We start from the raw sequence: 22,042 nt of genomic DNA, 5'->3' as shown, positions 1-22,042 counted from the left end.
TTGACAAGCAGTTGCCAAACTAGGTTGAGTCAAACGTCTCTGATGTGCTACACAGATGTTGTTCGCTTGGGTTACTTCTCACATACCTGAGCAGCTTGTAAAAAATGAGCAACAATGTGTAAAATGCTCATTCCCTCACACATCCACACAGCAGCTGCGGCGGGTACTCTGTGCAGGGTGCAGCCTACGCTGGCAGAGCAGGAGGGGGAATACATGAAGATATACCTTACTTAGGAATGCTCACGTGCTGTGTTAAGTACTGTGATAATTAAATCGTTAGTCACATTGACAAGTGGGTGGAAGAGGCTGGAACATCTGATGCAGTTTGCTACAGGCAATTATAGATCTACCAGTGATGCATCTGTCACACACCAAGATGGGCTCAGACCCAAGTATCTGCAACAGCTCAACTTTAGCCCATTTCCCAGAAGTAAAAAGGAATGAAGACACCAGCTCTGCATCCACAGTGCTGTAAAACAGCCCAGACCCACTGCCAACCTACCGCATAAGAACAGCTGTACAATTTCACATACTCAAATATTCATCCAGGAAAGAACTTGCATAGGTTAAACCTTATCCAGAGATCTGGGAATTTCCCTTCTTGAAATTCTCCCTGATAATACTAACTAGTTATATAGTATTTATGTGTCCCCAGTCCTGTTATGTGGCATATCTCACTTGACTACTACAGGACTAAAGGCTTGCAGGGTCAGCAGAGGTCTGACAGCAGTTCAGTAAACACCTAACCGCTCTCTTCAGTATCTGCCACTCACAGAGGACCGACTCATCTTTGCAACAATTTAAAATTTCCTCCTAAGAACAAAACTGTAATGTACTTACATTTGTCTTAATAAACTAAAATTTATGTGGGAGCTGATGGTGAAAAACCGGATCTTGTACTCTAGAGCACCAGCCCTGGTTAACTATCAGCCTCAAAATTCCTCCACACAGAGAGATACAATTAAAAAGGGGGAGGGAGAAAGGCAAAAAATGGTAACCTGTATTAGATCTTGCTTACTCTGCTGGTCCCACTCCACAGAGAAGCCTGAGCATGCTTCCCAAGTCTGGAATATTCAAATTCTTTAGTAACTAACCACTGCTAGAGAAACCCAAAGGCTTGTGGGGAGTTTATCTACTTGCTGCTTCCTGCAATCGGTCAACTTGCAGGAAACAAGATTGTAGGAACATGCTCAAAGAGGACAAGAGTCACAGAGACAAGGTGAGGTGGGTTGTTTTTCCCCAAAGAAATTTTATTTGAGAAAGTTGACAAAAATCCCCCAACCAGTCATCACAGGTAAATCCACACCAGTTGCCAACATCTGCTCCCCAGTGACCATGCCAGTACAGTAAAGAGCCAAACGTAACACCCGAATGATGAAAGTGTAACAGACACCTGGGGAACTTAAGGCCTCGCCACCATTTTTAAGATATCTTTGCACTCAGATAAGGATGGGGAGAGGATATCAAAACAGACTGGCAAAGCCCCTTTCTTTTCAAGTTATATAAAAACAAAACCAAAAATTTAACAGATCTACAGGCTTCAAACTGTAAGACCTAAAACTACCTTCAAATGACTTCTGTAATTCAGTCCTGTGGCATCACTGCTGTTCTGCACTGTAACAGCTTTCAAAAATGTACAAAGATAAAATGGATGCAAGGGCAGAGGAGTGGACTTAGGTTCTTAATATGGTTTTATCAAAAACCAAACAAATTAAAAGCAATCTAAGCACTTGCCAGCGGAACTAACAACTCCAGTAACTTGGCAATGGCAAAGAGGTGGCAAAGTACTGACATATTTAGATGACAGGAGGTCAGCTTTACCTCCTCTTTCTCATTGCCTCACCCTGGACAACCGTTTCCTTCTTAGCAGTAGATCAGACTCAGGTCAGAAATTATAAAACTGTGGTTTTTTGAAAATGCTAGGCTGGGCCCAGGGCCATGACAACCCCTTCCCTAGCCAAATTGCCTAGACACAGGACACCAGAATGCTATGCTGCTGAACCACTTGCTTTGGTGGAATGCAGAGAAGGTGCAAGAATTTTTAACATTGCCTAAAAACTGCAGCAGGTTAAACCCAGGAAGTTAACCTGCCTGTTTTTATCCAGCCTGGTTTATTTAACATCATGCCATCTGGATGCTGAGAAATAGTGAGAAGCTGCTGGCTCCTGCTGTCCAGTACCGCACAGGAGAATAACAGTTCTGTTGAGGGCACAGTTCAGACTCCCCCCAGATGTAGAATTAGCCTATTCCTACCCTGTACTATTTTTTCAGTTCAGCTACATTCTTTCAACTCCTCTGCTAACCTGCACAGCACTGTTGTACCCTCAGACCTCAATGCAGGGCACAGGCCCTCATGCTTCATGTGAGCATTAGCTCACCTTGCTTTGAGGTCTCTTCTGAGATTCAGCCAGCTGCCTGGACAGATGAGAAATCTCCTGTTCAATGTAAAACCAAGTTTCCTAGCATGACCTGCTTCCATTTGCTCTGTGACTGTATCTGGGGCCTCCTGTCTGCACAAAAGGCTGTTCCTGACCAAGGCTTTCAAGAAAGATGCTGCATCATTTCAAAACAAGAGAGGCAAATCCAAGACAACAGGGGGCAAGGGCGGGACCAAGGCTGGACAGCCTTCTTTCCAAGCTCAAACACATTCCCAAGCCCTCCTTCCAAGGCTCCCCTTCCTCCAGGCTGAATCACCGTATGCTCAAGTGCCCTGACCCGTCAGCACAAAGACACCAGCTCCCACAGGGAGAAACACAGAAGTCCATGACAGGGACCAAACCGTGCATGACTCTCTATCCTCAGGCCCTGCTGGAATGATGAATCCTATTGCTTTGCACTCATCTCCATTTGCAGGAGGCCTAGATCCCAGATGGTCAGAACAGGGAATCTCCCGCTCTGCTCAGTGTGAGCTGTGTGGCACCTAAAGAGCAGGGTCAAGTGGCTCTGAGTAACACTGCAGTCACAGACAGATGGGAGACATCATCAAGCCATGATTATAAAAGGAGAACAGACAGCGCAAAAAACTTGCTGCAGCTGTCATGAAAATATCTTTTTTTTTTATTTAATCGCTGTCCCAGGAATACCCAAACCCATCATGACCTCCCCCACCCTCAACATTCAACAGGATTTCACAAGTCCCCCATTGTCTCCAATGTTTACACTCCCCTCCTCCTTTAGGGTCCAAGTTCCTCCAGAAAAGCTCCAGTCAGTGGGTATCATCTGTGAGATGGCTCCAGGGGGCCATGGCTAGGTCCCAGCGGTGTTCAGCTGGGTCTGAGAGGAGGGGGAGGAGGATTTGCTCCTTTACTCAATCAGCTTCTTGGCCTTGAAGAAGCGACGCAGGTAAAAAACCTGCCAGGTGGCCAGTCCGATGAGACAGCACATGGAGAAGATGCTGAAGTACAGAACCCGGGTGTTTGTCGACTCTGAAACAGACAACAAACCATTGCACGGGAGTCTGACATCACAGGATGTGCCCCAAGATGGCAAAGTTCCCAGGATTTCTCCTCCCCCATGCAAGACTTAAAAGACAGTACACAGCATGAAGGCAAGGGCACCTGAGAGCCAGTAGTACCTGAGAATAAAGCAGAGGGAACTAGGAGAAGGATAATGAGAGGGAACAAGGTGAAGCTGTGGCTAATGGGCAACATTAAATGGTATAGAGTAATTCATATTAGGAACTGAGACAGAAAGAAATGATTTCTGGAGACAGAACACACAAGACTCAGTGACTGCTTCGGGTTTTCCTTACTAGGAATAGGCAGAGACCACCATAATACTTGATCTCCAAGTACTGTAATAATAATATATTTAGCAGAAATAAGGGGTCTTAGAGCTCCAGCCCTCTGAAGAGGCACACAGTCTCTCACCATTCGTGTCCCTCATCTCCTCTTCTCGCTTCTTCATATAGGCAAAGTCGTTAACAATGGACTCTGAAAGATCTTCCAAGCGCCTCAATTCTACTTCCAGAGGTTTCAACTTCTCCACTTTAGCAATCTAGAAAACAGAACAGTCAAATCAGTGAGCCAAAACCAAAAGCTCCCACATGGGTTTTTACTGCCAGTTTGAACCACTCCTCCCCACATACTACAGATCTGGGGCATCCTTCCCCTCGGGAAATACCTCTACAAGCCAGAAACTACCATTGCATAAAACACTATCACTTCTCCCACCTGTTCTCTGAAACACATTTTCCTACTACCCCTCCTACACAATGGAGGAGCACAGCATGCATACAAGCACATTTCTTCCTTATTCGGCCTAATGTTAGCTTATTCACAGTTGGCTTCTGAGGAGTGGGTAGAAGAACTTGCCACATGACTAAACCTCCAGTGAATATAAATCATGGACTGAGATACAGGTGACTAACTTACATACGCATACGATACTGTTCCATAGGCGCACGGGGTATTAGGACCGAGATTAGCTTTGCTAACTGTTGCCACACGTCCCAGAAAGCCCGGGCAGCCCGATTCCCAGCAGCAGCGGTTTGAATACCGCGCAAGAGCTCGGGGGTTTTACCCCTCGGGCTGAGCCTCCAGGGCAGCACATTCCCCTGGCAGGGGCCCCGCGGGCACCAGGTGGCGCTGCCGGTCCTTGTCCGGGCCCGGCTCCCTCGGGAACGGCCCGCTTCCCTCACCGCGCCGGGCCCTGCAGCGCCCGGCCCACCGCCCGGCAGGGCGCACGCTTGGTGTCGCAAAACAAAAACCCACAGGAAAGTTCAGTTAGAAAGCCCAGCCCACAGCAGCAACTATTTAAGCTGAATGTGTAAACGTGTCCCTGCCCCAGTCCTGACTGTAACCGACACAGCAGTTATGTAAAACCTGTGACACAAGGACACTCACAGGAAGCTAATTCCTGCCACTGCTACAGCGTAGGGTTTGGGTAACTCTTCATCTTGCATAGAATTTGTCACTATTACCAACAAATGACAGGCCGCTGCAATAAGGCCAGATGCTGTGTCCCCAGTAATGCAGCAGAGGAAAGATGTGCTACAGAAACCTGCACAGAACACACAGAGCACCTGCAGCTCACCACCAGTCTCACAGCCACACAGGATTTCTCAGACATAAGCTGTAGGATGCCATCCCTCAGTGGACCCTGCCGACAGGCAGGCAACTGGGCACCCAGCATACAAGCATCCCCAAAACACCACTTCCAGAAGCAGCTGCCTGGGTGTCAGAGCCCAGCTGCAGAGATGCAGAGATGCAGAGATGCTCGTGACCAGGCCAGTGCTAGCCAATCAGCCATTCCACTGAAGGATCTCCACGTGATACATGTATGCTTGCAAGCGGTAAGCCATCAAACAATCACCTGGAGATTTTTATGCTGAGGTGAGCTGTATATTATAGTTCTGCCAGCACAGCAGTGTCAGTTCAAAGTGCATTGTCAGGAGGGGTAGGAAGCAGTAGGTTGATCCTCTCCTGCTTTCTAGCCAATAGGCTGTAATAACAAAACCTGTGACCTGGACACATACCTGCCAGCAGAGCTTTGCTGAAAAACTGGTGCCACTGTATGCATGCCTATGGCCCAGGCTCTGCTGACACAGCTAGAGCAGCAGGTCTGTAACACACAGGAGGACTTGGGGAGCTCTACTGACAAGCTAGCCTTGCACTGACCAGCTCCATTATCATCCTTGAGGGCTCACTTCCTCATTCACAGAAGGCTACAAGGGAAAAACCACCCTGTATCCCTTCAGTTGCTCTTAGTACGTGTAGCTACAAACATTCAATACCTATTTTTAGTCCTGCATGTGCTCCCACACATATCCTGAATCACAGAATCCCAGAATCAATTACATTGGAAAAGGCCTCTGAGATCATGAAGTTCAACCTATGACCCAACACTACTATGTCAACTAGACCATGGCTCTAAGTGCCATTTCCAGTCTTTCCCTAAACACCTCCAGGGACGGTGACCACCACCTCCTTGGGCAGTCCTGGAATGTCCTTCATCCCTAATGAAGTCAACATGCCAAGCTGCTCCAAGGGATTTTGTAAAAAGCCCACCAAGCACCTGTGATGGTGGAACAAGATCATCCTAGAAGGCACATTCTACACCAGAGCAAAGACAACTCCCACAAACTTTTCCAGGGGTCATTCAAAGATCTGTGGAAGTCTAACTCTCTTCCTAACTTCCTTCCTACAAAGAAGAGAGTTAGATAGAGAGATACATAGAAAGAGATACATTATAGCCAAGAATTGACAAGGAGTAGCTGGTGTGGAAAAGAACCTAGATCGCCAAGCATTCTTAGTGCCCTTAAGTCTTTCCACTTTTCCCTACCTTAACTTCTACTTATTGAATGGATAAAGTTATTCCTCCCTAACCCAGGGAACTAAGGCATGACACTGCAGTTAGATTTTCTAACCCAGCTCACTATTCCAGCTGCTTTGCTCTAAGAACATCTGGATCTATGAAAGCTTATTAGGGCAGACTTGAACAGCACCCCTCCTCTCACTGCATATATCCATGCACAAGCAGGACAGTACTAGTGACCCTTGTTCAACTCCCTGAATCAAGTCTCTTTGCAGCAATTCAGCAAGAACAACTGGGGGGTACGATGGGTCACTGGTACTCAACAGCAGATGAATGTCACAAGCAAAAGGCTCAAAGAGGTTGCAATTCTAGGAGAGAAATCTGAGCAACAGTCCTTCTCTCTGAGGCCTTACAGCAACCTGTCAAGCCAAATACTACAGAAACCTGGCAAGAGAGAGGATGGAAAAAAAGAAAACACACTGCAAAGCAGCGTGGTTCAATATCCATAGCAGCTGTGCAAACAGTAAATCAGTTTGAGTCCTTTGCATACATGCTGCTCAACACCGCCTGCCACTATGAGAAGTCTTCACAAGTCAAGGATGCTTGCCAGGGCTGCCAAGATCTGCACTTGGTATCAGGTGGGACTGCAAGTCTAAATTCTTCTGCTGCTGTATTTGTCCACAGAACTTTTCCATCAATCTAACTACACTGATGAGCATAATCGATACATACTTTTATTCCAAGACAGCTTTATCAGTATAACCAGAGAGTACATAGATACATGGGCATAAGAGAACCTTTCTGCATATGGGTCTTCTAGGTAGCACTACAGTAATCAACTCTAGACTATAGTGTGGGGTGGTATTTAAAGAGATTCTGTAAATGTAGCCAACATAATCCTCCCAGTTACGCTCCCAGGGATTCATCACAGTTGCAATCCTTCAGTTGACAGACAGCTGGCCCAACGACTGCTCCACTCTTCCCTGAACCCAAGCACATTTTTACTCTCCATGAAGGATGTGTTCCAGACTGACTTAAGCAATGATTGTTCTGCTCTTGCCTGACCTCAAGCACTTTCTTACTCTCCACATAGGACATGCTCTCAACTGACTTAAGCAACACAGGACCAGATAGCCCAAAGTTCAAAAGGATATAAAAACACCATCATAAACATTTCAGAAATTTGTTCATTTTATGACTGGCAGCATGCACAGCCTCCTCTGCTATCCACTCTCCTCCCTAAGGAATCTTCCATGCTCTTGTGTGCAGTGGACACAGCAATCATTTGTGGGAATCTTTCTCCGACAAAAATTCTCACTGTCTTAGGCACAGACTCTGTACTGGGGGCTGATTGATCCCAAATTCTAGTGAGCCAAAAGCATGGTAGCTACCATCAAAACTCAGCACCCACACCAGCCAGGACTGTCTCAGTCACAAAGCAACTGCTATTCAGCTGGCTCTTGAGTCTAAGAAACCTACCTCCTCCTAAGATGTAAATGTTTAGGCTTTATGCCTATTTGCAGTGTCATGCCTTCAAACCAAATACCCATTACACAGCAGCTACTGCTCTGCCAAACACCTTTATATTGATACACTGCCAGTTCTTAGAAACACACAAGTGCCATTTCAGACCTGCTGAGCCAGTACATCTTATAGTCAGGAAGGCAAGAACAGTAACATAGCAACTTGATCTTTAAGAGGATTTGATGTTAACCTTAAATGCCCTCTGCTGCTGGGGCTGGGGAAACTTCACCTTTCAGTCTCTTGTTGCCTCTAATGCCTATGCCCAGAAGCTGGGTCACGCTGTGCTAGCAAAGACATTCACATATTAGGTTCCAGTTCCCAGACTACAGAATTAATTCTAGTTGTTGTTTGTCTTTTTTTTTCTCCCATGACACACAAAGCTTCACTGCAATTGTAGGCTACAGACAGGCTTTCATCACCACTGGGAAAAGAGCTTCCCATCATGAGCACCAGATCTACAAATGGCATCACGTGAGTGCTGGGAAAGGGGAGCCTGCAGTGCAGGCAGCCAGGGGACATACCTCCTCGTAGTTCTTTGCTTCAACACCATGCTTCATATCCAGAGTCACGAGCTGGTCCGGCATCCTCCCTGTTCCTGGAAGCATAATGAAAGGATTCCTTGTGCAAAACATTCAGCCTGCCAGGAAATCACCAGCTCTTCCCACCACTGAGGAAGAACTCACAACTCCCTCCCCTCCCTCCATGTCTGCAGCTAACTGCGGAGGCAGCACAGTCCAGCCTAAAAATACAGAGACTTCACAATAAATCCTGGCTGAAGGAGAGCCTCCCAAAGATAATGAGAACAAGCTGTAACTAAAAGCACTGAGAGTGTATAGGATGCAAATCACTGTAAAAACTGCAGAGGGTTAGAACATGAACACCAGCTGCTATGAGACAGCCTAATGAAAGACAAGGCACCGGAGGGACAAATATTCAACTGGGGAGTTCACATTCCTCCTAACAGGAAGTGAACCAGCAACTTGTCAAGGTTACTGGGGTTGTAAATGACTTTACATTAAAAGGAGCAGAAGATAAACTGCTCAAACTGAGGAATATGACATATGGGGACTACTGACCCTCACATGTTGGAGTATCTGCAGAAACCAAGAAAATTCCCTTACCAACCATCTCAGACGCCTGAGACCCACGCTGCTAATGCAAACAAACCCCATGACAGCAAGAAGCTTCTGAAGCTGGGAAAGCACTGCCTCAGAGAACTGCCTGCTGGAGCTACCCAAACAGCACATAAGGCTGCAGTCAACAGCACAGTAGGTATCTTTCAAGGCTATAGCCCCCACGCTAGGGACACCTATGGCTTATAGCTTCTTTTAACTGCTACAAAGTGTCACATCTGAGAACATTCACACAAGGACAAAATATATATATAGGACAGGCATACCAGATACTCTAAAAAATGCAGCATATCAGCTGATCTGAGTATCACACTCCAGTATACCACCCACCAAGAAAATATCTGTACCTACACATTCCCAAATCCCAGCATGCTGGAGCATATAGCTGTCCTCAGCTGGCTTCCAGCAAAACACAACATCTGAATTTAAACTATGAATTTCAGAGTGTCTATCCAGGAGGATGTCCAACACTCATATTTTGTCTCAAAAGGCTGCCAGGTGGACATTCTCAGTTCACAAACAAGTTCAACTTATGGTTATGCTGCGTCACTCCTATTGGATACTAGAAGATACTCCAGATCTTCAATACAACATCCCCCAGTTTTTTCTCTACCCCACTCACTGAATAGCTATTCAACACCACAGTAAAATCACCTCTACCTTCCACTGCCAGCAGAATAGTGAATAACCTACTGATAAGATGGTGCATATCAACTGTTTCTTGAATTTCCTGAAGGAAATGCACTATATAAGAGCCCATAGGATAGATGAGGATTAAGATGAAATTTTTTTGTTTTCTTATAAAAGACCAGTTACTGAAAAAAAAACCAAACTGGAATCACAGCACTGGTCTTTATAGGCTGTATACAACCACCTGGTGTTCCCTTCTCCAACTATGAGTTTTGACTGCTTATGGCATACATGTACCAGCATGTGTTGGGACTGGCAGCCAACAGCAGTTGCAGAGGAAAATTCAAACCACACGGTTTAGTGAGCGGTCTTTCTAATGTTGCTTAAATTACAGCAACTTGGGTGGAGAGCTGGAGCTTGCAGGAAGAGATGAGAAAGATGAAAAGGTCAGTGAAAAGAAGAACAGAAGTGGAAGAATTAATTTGTTAGGCTGGAAGGCAGAGCTGCCAAGAGGCAGGAAGAAACCAGAAACGTTAAAAGTTCTGTGTGCAAAGGGATGGAGAGCAGACATTCTGCAAGAGTTTATAATAACACTGTCAGGAACTGGTCTGCAAAAACTCAAACTGCTCTTCCTACAAGTTTACTGAGCCCAAGTCACTAGGCAGCTCCTTTTGCACTCAAACCTCAGTAACTCCCTGCTTCTCTTGCAGCCAGGGCTCACCAGAGCAGGCTGGATCAGCAGCAAAGAGAAAAACAGTCAAGACTCGGAGACCTTGAACTAAACTGATACCTACATTCTCCAGGTCTTCATAAGGTCATCTCACATGAGCACAGAACTGTTCCCCAGGAGATTAGACAAGCTCTTAATTTGCAAAGTCAGTGGAAAAGCAGGGTAGTTGATCTGAATGTCAAAAAATTTTCCCACAGGAATTCCAGAAAAAAGGACTCCTGACACTCTTAAGAAAGTTTGGGAAGAGAAGGATTACAGAAGGAGCAAAGAGTTAAAGATTAGCCCACAGGAAGAGCCCTAGAGGGGAGAATACAGTGAGGCCAGGCTGTTCATTTTAGAGATTAGCATAGGATGAGAGAGTAAATGTGCCTGGGAATAAAGCACTGGTCAGGAAGGCAGGACCATTTACCCTGGAAGAGGGTAAAAAGCCCATCTTGCAAACACCCATAGGTCCAAGGAGCACCCTAAGAGCTCCTCCACTCTGATAAGGCAGATCTTCTAAACAGGATCTCCTTCTTACTTCCTCATTTCTGTGGTTAAGGATTGAGAAATCCCAGTTGCTTAGACCCCTCAGGTCCCAACGGCTCTGGGTTTCCTCTACCAATAGTTTTTCTCTTCCAGTACTCCACCAACATCCTCCTTGGCTGCCGCCTTACAAGTCTTGACCACTTACTTTATGAGACTGTAAAAAAACCCCTAAAGAGAAACATGGGGATTAAACAGCACTTGGTCAGTTTCCCCATTCCCATCCTGATCTTACAGAGGAAACAAGGCACTTCCTTGTGATCAGATTACTTCTTTCAAAGTACCTTAACCAAGTCCTACAGATGATCAAGCCTCACAGTGCCATCTCCCTTACTTCAGTACTTCCTTCATTTCCAGCAGACAGGGGGAATCTGGAGACACTCCTCATGCAGTATCTCTCCTTAGCAAGGACTGTGGGGCACCTGAGTCCAGAAAGAAACTGGCAGCTTGAAGGCCCCTAAAGAGAAAGCCTCCAGAAGAGGAACCAGCTGGTCAATTGAAGAGCTCTAGATTTTGGCACCTCAGTACCCTACAGGCCATCAGGGTAGAAGCTGCATTTATTAATTATTTTATCCTTATCAGTATTGAAAACTTCAAAACAAATTTGCAACTAGGGATCCAGGGAATAAACATTTGCTGCAATCAAAAGAGTTGTAAGGGGCTCAGTCTAGGTAAGAAACCGCTGCTCATAAGCGCCAAACTAAGAGTCTAGACACAACTAAAGAAAGAAGCCTCTCCCACCTCAGTGTCTGATCACATGCAGGCTATGAAAGGATCTGCAGGACTGTCTGGAGACTTCTCAAATACCCAGGTGTTGGAAAGTAAACAGAATGAGTGGCTCCCAGATGAGTCACTAGTGCCTGCATGTCTCAATGCGTTAAGGAACATTTGGAAATCCTACCTTTGGAGCAAAATAAAAGAATAATCCTGAGCATTGGGGGTCACTATCTTATCTGTAAAATACTACAGAAGAGGTGTTACAAGCCAGATCCCTCCCAATCCCAGTCAAAAATACAACCTTCTCTTTATGGAAAGTTCTCTGCAACTTGCAAACTATTTGCATCTTATATATGGAGCAGAACAGGAAAGCAGTGTCTCCCTTTCAACAGATGCTAGTGAGTGCTCTGTGAAATGCTCTGGGATCTTTTAGGATAAGACCTAAAAAGAACTGGGTCCAGGGAGCAGAACTTTGACAACAACCATGAAAAGATGTAGCACCTACAAACTTGCACATGCTCACACTACCGCAGATGAGATGAGAGCCCATGTGTTGGCCAATCTCAGCACGTTTGTCCTGAAATTGCCACTCAAAGCAGCACATGCGTCACACTCATGGGAAACGAGCCTGAGCACTCGTTAGGCAACCATCCTTGCAGCACAAATGAAGGCTGACGTCCCTGCTCATTTCCCCTTCCCTTTATTGACCACTTGTGGGTGCAATCAAGGCCACATTCCCTATAAATGCATAGCGAAACCCCAGAAAATGGTTGTCAACCTACTGCAGGATAGCTGCCAAGTACACACCTGTGGCGAGATCAAGTTCTACCAAATGGGAAAATTTGGCCAGCAAGGGTGAAAGACAGGTCCTGGAGATGATGGCATCTTGCTCTGTCCTGACTCAACTGCAAGATGGGGAGAAGCATGAAACTGGCCAAAGAAGTGTGGTTTGCTCCCTGGTACTGCCACTTATTGCCACTGTGGTGATTGCTGTGGGAGAAACATCTGATTCCTCTTTCAGAGGTAACCCAAGCACTCTACACAACAGCCACAGAGAATTATTAAACTTCAAATGCAACACCGACAGCAGATACTCTGCAGTGAGACTGCCCACAACCCCTGAAGATCAGCTCTAAAAGTCAAACAGTGTTCTGTGGACCACACTAAGGATCATTTTTACCTGTTTCCCTAACCCACATTATCGTGATCAGAAGCTAGAAGCAGCCAACAGATCTTTCACTTACCCACAGGAAGCTTGCTCTCAAAGCAGGCCTCAAACATATCATAGTCTTCAGTGGTGAAGGCAAACTTGCCCTTAGTGGCATCCTCTTTGGCGTACAGGATGTGCCCAGCTGAGTCAGTTATCTGTAAGAGAGACAATGAGGGTAAGACAATGACGGTAAGAAATACTGTCTGTAAGAGAGAAAATGAGGGTAACACTACTTTGCTGCCCCGGGTTCATGCTGCCTTGTGCAGGAAAAGTAATCCTAGCCACCCCTTTGGATCTGATGCTTTCTCCTTTCAACAGCTGCCCTCCTTCACGATTACATCAGTTCCTAGCCTTGTAATTCCCATTCCAGGAGCTGAGTCAGAGTGACTCTAGAGTAATTATTGACACTTTAGATTAAAAAAAAAAAACCTCAAAAAACACCCGAAATAAAAAACCCCACCACCAAAAAGCAATCAGCCAACCAAAAAAAAAAAAACCACCCCAAACTGAAAACCACACAAATTCCTCTTCCTCCTGTAAACCCCAAATACAGACTACATGTAGGAACTCTAACTGAACCAAATGGTTATTCACTGCCTTCATTTCGCAAGCAAAATCCATGAATTCTCATAGCAACAAAGATATGGAGAAGCCTTATGGGACAAAGACGACTCATTCCCCAGAAGATGAAATGGAGAAGGGCACATCTATTCCTCTAGAAATGAATCATGAGTGTGGCTCTGAGGTAGACAAGGTTTGGGTGCCAAGATCCATAAAAGTGGTCACTTCAGAGGACTATTCAGACTACACAGACAGAATAATGACTGCTTTGCACTAAGTCTATAAAACTACTAAGAATAGGCCAAAACTGTGGAAGGTCTACAAAAATGCTTCAACAAGTATAAAAAAAGAACACACATTTCATGACACAAACTTGAGAATAACTCTGCTCAATTAAAGGCTCCATCCAGTTGAAATACTCTGACCTTGGAGAGAGGCAGAAAAACTCAGAGGTGTTACAACACTGCGGGAAAATCAATAGTGTGTATTACACTGGAATGCCACCCAATTTCCTCAACTCTATGTCAACAGGTATGTCTGAAAAGGCACAAATCTTAAGTCACTAGGGATCTTTGAAAGTCTTAGAGATAAAGTGACTAAAAAGCTTGGGAATAATTTTAAAAGGTATGTAAGACAAAAGTACACACAAAATAATTTGTGCTATGGAAAAGGTAGGTCAGACATTCTACTTTACTCCATCTTACAAGAGGAAAACAGTCTGGCTTCCCTGTACAAAGACTGTGCAAAAGGGTTACATACCCAGAGTTATTCTAAGGAAATATCCTTTATTTTTATTAGAACACCTCATTAACTCTCTGCCGTGGGATACTACTGATGCCAGCAGCCTGCTGGACTTAAAACAAGCGTGGACCTTCTCATGCGTAGTGAGAGTTGCTGCATGAGGTAGGAAAACCAAGAAAGTATCTAAATCCTCACGCCTGATGGTATAAACCATAGCAGGCAAGACTTTAGGAACAAGCTTCCTCTACATACAGATTATCCCACAATTGTATGTTAAGGGCTTTGTTGTAGCTGCCCCTGCACCTTATGTTGTCCACATCTGAGAACAAGGAGCACTCTTCTCCCGTGCTGCAGTTCTTGCTCAGAGCTCTACCTGTTTTCAAGCGGCAAGCAGATGAAAGCACGCCTGCGCAGTCAGGCACAGGCAGCTGTGCTACCGCCCCCCTGCCACACGCCACCAGAGAACAGTCACCTCCTGTCTGGAGGCCACCAGACTACTGCAAGGCACTGAGCCCAAGCAAGCAGGCCCTGCTGGAGTGCAGGACTGTCCACCCCTGACCATGCAGACACAGCGTAAAAGCCTGTGGTTTGGCCACCATACTGCACATGCTGTTAAGTGGAGTGGTCCCAGTTAACCAAGATACCTCATCAGCATGGCACCATACATTCTGCACACTGGGTTCTCCATCCCAAGAAGTGCTCAGAACAACTTAGCTCCCAGAGGTCCCTATTATTTTGAGCACTGTTCCCTTAGGGCTTTGTAGACAGCAGAGCTAATCTTTACCCAGAGAATATTATGCAGCCTGATCCATTTTTGCCCTTTGCAGCTCCTGAACAGGATTCTGGACAGTAAAAGCTCTGTTATCCGCTTTCATCAGAACTGAATAGCATTACCCAAATCAGCCAAATACACTGCCCACTGAGCCGGGCCTGCGGGGGCGGGAGAAGCTGCTAATAGCCCAGTCAGAACGCCAGTGGGGGAGTCGACCTGAAAGGGATTTTTCATGCTATTCTAACGTTACTTACGGTAATGCGATCCCCTACAGACAGGGCATTGTTCGCTCTTGACAAACAGAGACAGTTCCCCAAAGTGCCACCGTGGACAATGGGGCAGAGGCACGTGGCAGGGCCCTCAGCAGCCAGCTGGCAGAGCCTGCAGATTCCTCCAAAACAGAGGGTGCCACTGTTTGGACTGTGGTATCACACACACGTAAATTCAGCTCACCGGCAGGAACCTAGCTGAGCCTGGACAGAATTAACTACTAAATTCCCCTGTTCGGTGGCCCAACCCAGGAAGACAAGGCAGGACCATCCAGTGCAGAAGGAGAGAGACTACCTGCAGACATGATGCCCCAAACTAACCTTTCCCACACAAACCAAAGAGAAAGTAGGCACCTAGCAGAGGGCTTTCAGCACTTATAACAGACCCAACACACTGGAAGGCCACAGCATACCTGAAGGAAAGCAAAAATTACATAAATTATTATTTCTTCTTTGTAGCTTTTCAAACTAATATAGGACTTTTTTATTTTATTTTACGGTTAGAACAAAATAGAACTACGTGGATACCAGCTTTATCAGCAAAGCCAGACTAAGATCCAAACACTGGATTGATTGCTTCATCACCACCTCCCTAGACAAGCCCTCTGTCATAAAAGTGAGTTTTGGAAGAGACTTTGGGGTCAGCTGACCTAAGAGTGGGCAACCTGAGAACCAGGAAGCCTGATCACCAAGTGGTAAGAGACATGAGAACACAGCACTCCATCTGAAATACATGTGCCTTATCAGGCAAATACTCCAGCAACATTTTAAAGCATTAATGGTGCTTGGCTCTGCCTACGCACAGGCAAGTTTTCTCTTACAAATGATGTAAGAACAACATTTTTTAAAAAGCAAGACTCCAGCAACAGCCTTCTCTAGCCATAACCAAGAACAATTGCTAATAACCCAAAGCCTTCAGGAGTCAGTAGGCAGATGCTGGAAAGGCAACTTGATTTCAGGAGATTGAAAATACTCATTAACACAGAGTTCAAAGTTTCCTGAGAAGACCATTCTGCCCCTGTTTGTTTGCATGCTTACTTTTGAAACCTTTGGGAATGTAGACAAATAAAAGAGGGACAGAAAGCTGTCATGAACTGACTGCATAGCAACAAACCTTACTCAGCTAGGTGGGAATTCTGAAGAAAGCTTAGGAAAGGTAGACTATGGGGAGAATTAAAGTGAAGCTGTTCAAGTTTTGCAAACTGCTTGTCACATAGGTGTATTAGTCAAGTATACTCTGTCGACTCTGTACTCCCTAAAGATCCTGCAAAATCATTTTCTTTTGTGCACCGAACGCCTGTCTCCTTAAAATCCAGGCAAGCCTTGACACAGCCAGATGGAAATATCCATTTTGCGCACCAAAACGTGGTTCCTTAGATCCCATCCCATTGTGCCAGGATCCCGTTGTGCCAGGCCCTCCCTACGCGGGGAGGGAGCCCTTGGAAGGCCACGTCACCATAATTCTTTCCTGCTCACACGGTGTCAGCAGCCTTAGTACCGCTTTATCGCAGCGGCCCGTCTCGCCAGACGCGGGATAATCCGCATCGTGTGCGGATTACACGGCAGCTGCCTGGATGGGACGGGGCGACGAGATCTTTGGGGAGAAAAACCTCGTATTGGGCTTAGGCCAAAGTGCTACCCTGGTCCCTCGCTGCCTCAAACTCGGAGCTCCTGGGCGGGCTGGTGTCCCCTCGCAAGGGGCGAGTCCCGCCGTGCGGCGCGGGCCGTGAGCCCACGCGTGGCCGGTGTCACGCGTGGAGAACGTCACCCCTTCCTTCCCCGCCCCGGGAGGGGAGGCGGGGCCGCGCCGCCCGCCCCGGCCACCCCCGTCCCCCGGCCGGCCGGGGCCGCACCTTGAGGTTGGCGGAGGGTCCGGTGGAGGAGCCCGGCGGGGCGCCGATCTCGTACTCGCCCGTGACCAGCGTGTCGCGGTGGATCTCCTCCCGCAGGCACTTCCGCGTCTTGCCCGGCAGCTGGAAGGAGATGGGCCGCGCCGGGCCCGCCAGCAGGAGCAGCAGGAGCAGCGGCAGGAGCGGGGCCCGCCCGAGGCGGGGGCGGCCGGGAAGGGGCAGGGGCAGCGGCGGCATCGGCAGCATCGGCATCAGCGTCGGCATCGGCATGGCGGCCGCTCCGGGTGCGGCGGGCCGGGCCTCACTCCGCCGCACGTGACCGCCCTGCGTCACCGCGGGGCGGGGCCGGGGCGGGGCCGGGGCTGCAACCGGGCTGTGCGGGCCCAGTGATCCGAGACAGGAACCGGGCTGTGCGGGGCCAGTGATCCGAGACAGGAACCGGGCTGTGCGGGGCCCAGTGATCTGAGACAGGAACCGGGCTGTGCGGGGCCCAGTGATCTGAGACACGAACCGGGCTGTGCGGGCCAGTGATCTGAGACAGGAACCGGGCTGTGCGGGGCGAGTGATCCGAGACAGGAACCGGGCTGTGCGGGGCCAGTGATCTGAGACAGGAACCGGGCTGTGCGGGCGAGTGATCTGAGACAGGAACCGGGCTGTGCGGGGCGAGTGATCCGAGACAGGAACCGGGCTGTGCGGCCCAGTGATCCGAGACAGGAACCGGGCTGTGCGGGGCCCAGTGATCTGAGACAGGAACCGGGCTGTGCGGGGCCAGTGATCTGAGACACGAACCGGGCTGTGCGGGACTGGAAGCGGGGAATGCGGGCCTGGGGCCGCCGTGCGGGCGGGAGCAGCGACCCGCGAGTCCGCACTAATGGGACTCGGTGCCCTCCTGACCCACCTCCTTCGGGTGTGGGGGTACCAGGTGTAAGGTATTGAAGCTTGTCCCTTCGAGTTAGCTGTTTAGTTATGAAACAAATGATGAATGAAGTTAATCCAGTAATAACGGATGGCAATAAGTAATAATGATTTCGCTCATTAAAGAATTGGAAAATTAGAAATTAAACTGTGCTGTGAGGTAGAGGGTACTGAGGATGGGCAAGCAGTCTGACTTACGTCGAAACTGCCTTACAGCTGAAGTCCTTTGCTGGGAGAGGCACTTGCTGTTTATTTTATGAGGTTTTTAATTTCTGAGTAATTTCCGTCTTGACTTCTTCAGCCAAGAAAATTTATGTCTCGCTTCTTTGCATCAGCACCCTGCAAATACCATTTGATAGAAGTATCCAAGTGTTTCTAACAGCAAATAAAATTATGATGACTTTTGAAGACACTCAGAGAATTACTTTTTTCCTCTTCTTTTCCAGCACATGCTCAGATCTACTTTTTCTTTTTTTCCTGTTGGCATATTTTACTCTTTAGGAAGATAGCACTGAATAACCCGTTGAACAGCTTTGGGCCTCTGCTTCCCCTGGCACCACACCATCGGCTCCTCTCCATTCTCAGCCACCCATCCTGGGAGTGCAACTGCTGGGGACAATATGCACAAGTGGGAGCAGTGACTTGCTCTGTGGTGTAACCCTCCTTCACACAGGCAGACAGGGAGGAGGAAAATTGCACAGATGTGTGGTTATGATCCCCACAGTCGCAGTAAGCTCCTGGCATCAGCTGCAAATATGTATATATAATGAAAAGCAGGAAGAAACAAATGGATAGCAACATTGCTAGAAAGCAGAATAGCTTTTTTTACTTCTATTAACTTGAGTAAAAAAAAAATGTTCCACTTTTATTCCTCAAACATCATCAGTTGTGTTCTCTCTCTGGGCAAAACATGTCTTTAAAGATAAGTAACTAGTACAAACTTCAATATTAAGAGACTTAAAACATCAAACTTAATGCCTGGATCTTCATCTGCAGAGCATTTTAAAGAACAGTTCTCTGCTTTCACATCCTCATACTGAGACAATACACTGAAGCCCTCCATATGCAGGAACAGGCACTAAGACCAACTGTACAGTGATGGAGTGACCTCCTTGCTTGGAAGGACATAGAAAGAACCCTCACAAAAAAATCCCCAAACCTTCCAACACTAGACCTTTGCCCTTTAGTGAGCATTTTGGCGAAACATAATTTTCTTTAGCACAGCATGTATCTTTTAAGATTGACTGTACTCAAGTATTCCATTAATTTACTTTAAGCTCGAGTTTATTGTTTGAAATGGGACTTGCAGTCACTTGACAAACATTTCTATACATCTTTATTTTTCTAATAAGTTCACAAACCTTCCCTTATTTGGACAATGAAATTATTTGGAAACTTAAGAATAATAAAATAAATATTTAGCTCTTTCTGCAGTATGTCAAAGTATATTTTCACAATGAAAACATTCTTTCCATTGAAGGACTTAAGACGGAAATAGCTAATGTTTCACAAATTTTAAGAAACATAGATTACTAGAATATGAAGATATGATATGTTGTAATACTGTATCATAAAATCCCTGATGAAACATTCACAGCATGACAAATCTCTTCATGCAGAACAGTCCTCATACCAATGATATGTCCCAGTCTTCTAGCACATTTAAAACATTCAATAATGCCTTATTTTCTTGGGGAAATTTTAGAGAAGGAGGCTCATTTATGTTAAGGTAACCTGATTTTCTAAAATCAACATGTGAACTCAACCATCAAGACAGAATATGTAACTGACTAAAATCCCTTTTAATTGTGGCCATTTTGTCATGGTCCATTTTTAGATGAGTTACATTTATGACAAACAAATTTATCCCCTGGTTTCTGTTGTAGCCTTCTCTCTATGTGTGGATGAATTATGCTAGAAACTGCTGCACAGGCAAGTTCAGATCCAATTATAAAACCCTCTTAGAAATGCTTTGGTGCTTCAGCATGTCGTGGAAGAAAATAGTACAGAGCTGCCATGAGTCTCTTCACAATCCCCAGCTTCTGGCTCTTTAAAGCACTTAAACATGCAGTGGAGCAATCTCCCTTGAGTGTGCAAAGTAATTTTCAGCACGAGGGAAAGCATTTTAAGATCCTTTCAGCTCCAGGTTAGGAAATAACAGTCTTGCAGGGACATGCCTTAACATTTCCACATAGTGGAGGCTGGCAAAATTAAATGCTTCCTGTAATTCTGAAACACTTAATAGGGGTGAAGGAGAGATTGATAATTTGTTACACAACTTTCCAGATGAAGCGATGACCTACTTTAGATTAATCTTTTCTGTTTAGCGTTTTGGAGGCTGGGCAACCAGCTGGAAGCAGGTATTCATTCTCACTGCCGCTAATCCACAGAGAAATGGTTGTATCCCCAAAATAAACGTTAGTCTGTCACCTGCCAATCAGGACACATTGTCAAAATTTAAACCATTTTTTTTAATACATATCTTTTATTTTTCCAAATATCCCTAATGCAGTTTCATTGCTGTCTTGAAAATGATGAAGAGAGCAATGAATTATTCAGCATCCAGCCCTGTGTTAGCAGCAAAGGAGCCCTGAAAACGTATGGGTATATCTGCACTTTGAGGCAGCAAAGGCCACTGGGGGAAATATGCCCTTTCCCAACAAATTTCTAATTTTTCCCTCAACTGACAAAGTTCACGGAGTGTTAGCAGTAGTCAATTCTTGCCATACCAAAATGTATCTTTTATCTACGGTAAATGGCAGAAAACAACACTGATTTGCTGTCTTTGTGAAACAATGTGGATGAATGTGTGTGAATTACATAATCAAACCTTTTTTTTTACTGTTTCTGCGTCAGCTGCTGTGGCATTTCTGCATTTTCTTCTTTTAGACAATAAAAAGTTGAAACAATTCTCCTCTTAAAAACTATTCTATCCTTACTTTTGTGCTCTAATCCTTTTACATTCTGCCTTGCACCTGGTAGTCCACTACAAGCTACTGAGAAACTTCTATAAAAACTACAAAAGCTTTATGATGCTAATCACTGTTTTTACTAACCATGCAAAATTAGTCATCCAACACTTCTGGAAAGTGCAGATTTTAAGTGGCAAAAGCCACTTCTTTGAAGGGCCTATATTTGAACTCATTGCTGGGATATAACCAGCACAATCCAGATGGGGATGTTACTCGATCAATTAAAAACGAATCAGTGGCTAAACAGCCATAAAACAGTGTTGCACTGCTCTGCCTCCCTTGTAATATGTCCCAGAGACCCCAGATACTGTGTACTGGTCATATAGCTAAAATATACATTTGGATAAGAGGCATGAGTGAAAATAACCTTTAGACATCAAGAAGCATATAAGTTAACTCCTTTGAGGACACAAACTACTGTTACAATATATTTATACATATCTGTTTCCATTTCACCCAGTGACTAAAGTTATTTTTACCTAAAGTACTTAAAAATTATGCATGAATATGAATTACTTTTGCTTGAAATCAAGTGTATAGGGCTTGATCTAAAACATGAGTTCATTTAGGGGAACAAAACATCCTTCATCAAAGACAGCCCAGATTCAATCATACACAAACCACTTTAAGGAAGTGAGCATTCAAAATGCTCCTCTCATCTCTTCCCAGTGCTTTTTCTGCTGCTAGGCAGGTTTTCAGCTTTCAGGCAATAGCCTGACAGGCTTGTGAGGCTCCCTCCTTGTTTTTTGATAAACCATCCCACTTCACTTACCAGCAACTTTCCCCTACTGCCCTCCCGGAGCTCAAGAGAAGCCAGTTTCCCTCTCCATTCCCAGCAGGCAGCTCCAGCTGAAGCCCTGTTTCTCCCGCAGCCCCAGCCATATCCAGCATGCCTTTTCGCTGTCCCACAGAGACCTGCTGGCCTCTCCTGCTCACCAGCAACTGCGCTGGGATGAACTTTCCCAGCAATCACCAATACAGAGCTCACTCAGAAACCTCCACCCTCTGCAAGAAGCAGCTGGCTTGTTACCTCCTCTCAATCCCCCCCAGCCTTCATCCTGTCCTCCTCTGACCTTTGCAGCACACATGCCTCTGCTCAGGGAGGGTAACAAATTGCTGCTTACACAGGGTTTCGAGAATCTCTACAAAAGGTTGCATAGAGTTTTCTTACCTAAGCCACAACTCTCAAAACAACCCTAGAAGCTTGGGGTATTGTCATGTCTCAACAGGTGAACTCC

General features: G+C 46.0%; 1 protein-coding gene across 1 annotated transcript; it reads right to left on the bottom strand.

Moving 5' to 3' along the window:
* Positions 1 to 1,215: 1,215 nt before the first annotated feature.
* Positions 1,216 to 17,207, bottom strand: TMED10 (transmembrane p24 trafficking protein 10). Its single transcript, XM_050335971.1, has 5 exons — positions 16,921 to 17,207; positions 12,759 to 12,879; positions 8,301 to 8,374; positions 3,870 to 3,996; positions 1,216 to 3,425 (listed from the first exon to the last, which is right to left on the bottom strand). Exons 1-5 carry the CDS (start codon positions 17,185 to 17,187, stop codon positions 3,304 to 3,306), a joined length of 711 nt encoding a protein of 236 aa, XP_050191928.1. The 5' UTR covers positions 17,188 to 17,207; the 3' UTR covers positions 1,216 to 3,303.
* Positions 17,208 to 22,042: the final 4,835 nt, after the last annotated feature.

This window comes from Myiozetetes cayanensis, unplaced genomic scaffold, assembly GCF_022539395.1.
Source record: "Myiozetetes cayanensis isolate MyiCay16 unplaced genomic scaffold, myiCay2020 scf6-25, whole genome shotgun sequence".
NCBI classification, from domain to species: Eukaryota; Metazoa; Chordata; class Aves; order Passeriformes; family Tyrannidae; genus Myiozetetes; species Myiozetetes cayanensis.
The sequence above is the reverse complement of the archived record's forward strand: the minus strand, read 5'-3'. Positions and strand labels throughout refer to the sequence as shown.

Coding starts and splice junctions, on each gene's coding strand:
- TMED10 (XM_050335971.1), bottom strand. CDS start 17,187: ATGCCGATGCCGACGCTGATGCCGATGCTGCCGATGCCGCCGCTGCCC. Junction 12,880..16,920: donor GACCCTCCGCCAACCTCAAG/GTGCGGCCCCGG, acceptor TCTCTCTTACAG/ATAACTGACTCAGCTGGGCA. Junction 8,375..12,758: donor TGAGAGCAAGCTTCCTGTGG/GTAAGTGAAAGA, acceptor TTATGCTTCCAG/GAACAGGGAGGATGCCGGAC.